Raw genomic sequence first — 1523 nt, 5'->3', positions numbered from 1 at the left:
ACGAGGACAAGAGCTGGTCTCGTGCGGAGAATTACGGCCGCGACATCATCGAGGACGTCAACAACTTTGTGGTCGGCTGGACCGACTGGAACTTGGCTCTGGATACCGCGGGAGGCCCCAACTGGGCCGAGAACTTCGTGGACGCGCCCATCCTGGTGGACGAAGAGGGCGGCGCCGAGTTCTACAAGCAAGCCGATGTTCTACGTCATGGGTCACTTGTCCAAGTTCGTCCCTGCTGGCTCGCGTCGCGTCGACTTCCCCAAGTCCAAGACGCTCAGTAACTTCCACCGCACGGCGTTTGTGACGCCAGACAAGAACGTGGTGCTGCAGTTCTTGAACCGCGATAACTCGGACGTCACGGTCAGTGTCAAGCAGACTGACGCCAAGACCTTCACGCTCCAGCTGCCGGCGCACTCGATGCAGACAGTCATTCTCCCTGCCTCGAGCGCTACGAAGATCCAGTCGTAACGGTGGACATGAGTGCTATAAATCATCGTTGTTAATAGTAGTACTGAAGATTCTGCCGATTAATGAAAAAAATGCAGTTTGATTTCAATGAACTAAGCCCGTTTGTCGCACTAGCCGATTTTTATGGTAATAATTCTCGTTTTAGGCTTCCCAGTAATCAGATCACCTGACACGGGAAAGAAAGATGCCAGGTATTCTTTACACCAACAGCGAGTCTTGGCTTTTGACGAGGTTAGTCTGGGAGCGCTTGAATCTTATAAATTAAATCCGTAATGGCATGATCTACTTACTGTATGTATTTCGGTTGATGGAGCAAAACCATTATTTATTGAACTACTAGTACCGATTTACACTTCATCAGATAATTTATTGCGGAGTTTTATTCTCATTTATACTACCTCCGTTCTGAAAAAGATAACCATTTCAAATTACATTACAGCCTACCCAAAACTATAGCCTCTCTATGCCGATCTCTTTTTGGATTTCGAATCTCCCGCGCTTTCCCCCAGCTTTCATTTTGAAAGCTGGCACCTGGGGGAGATCACAGACAGTGAGCGCCAGGCCGTCTGGGAGACCTTACTGCTTCGCAGCGTGGGAGAAGTGGTCAAACATGGAGAGATCGTTCGGGTTGCAGCGTACTTCCGTGTGGGCCGCCAAGTTGTCGAACGAATTTGGAGGCGTGGAATCAATTCGATGGGAGATCGAGTAGCAGCCGTGGTCAAGTCAAGGAAGAGCGCATGTGGTAGGAAGAAGGTGGTTCGAGCTGAGCTGTGCGAGAGAATCGCTGCAGTTCCTGTCAATGAGCGCGAAAACCAGCGTCTGCTTAAGCGCGCGTCCAACATGAGCTGCTACCTGGTTCAGCAGCTGATCAAGGAAGGCTACATACGGCGTGCGCTCAGACAGACCCGCCCACTACTTACACCCACGCACAAGTTGGCGCGCCTCCGGCACAAGGACAAGCAAGTACGAGCTGGCACTCTCCCTACGTCACTGCCTTGTGACGCTACCTTCACTCGACCAATGCTAACGCGTACATGCCTGCTTTCTTGGCAGCG

The 1523-nt window shown here is 51.3% G+C and overlaps 1 protein-coding gene across 1 annotated transcript in view; it reads left to right on the top strand.

The window, feature by feature from the left end:
• Positions 1 to 468, top strand: part of PITG_04254 (glucosylceramidase, putative) — a gene marked incomplete at both ends in the record, with an annotated part of 2435 nt that extends 1967 nt beyond the window's left edge. Inside the window, one exon of the mRNA XM_002905867.1 lies at positions 54 to 468. Within this exon, the coding sequence (XP_002905913.1) occupies positions 54 to 468 (415 nt within the window). The remainder of the gene's footprint in view (positions 1 to 53) is intronic.
• Positions 469 to 1523: the final 1055 nt, after the last annotated feature.

Source organism: Phytophthora infestans, genomic scaffold (assembly GCF_000142945.1).
Source record: "Phytophthora infestans T30-4 supercont1.5 genomic scaffold, whole genome shotgun sequence".
NCBI classification, from domain to species: domain Eukaryota; phylum Oomycota; class Peronosporomycetes; order Peronosporales; family Peronosporaceae; genus Phytophthora; species Phytophthora infestans.
The sequence above is the reverse complement of the archived record's forward strand: the minus strand, read 5'-3'. Positions and strand labels throughout refer to the sequence as shown.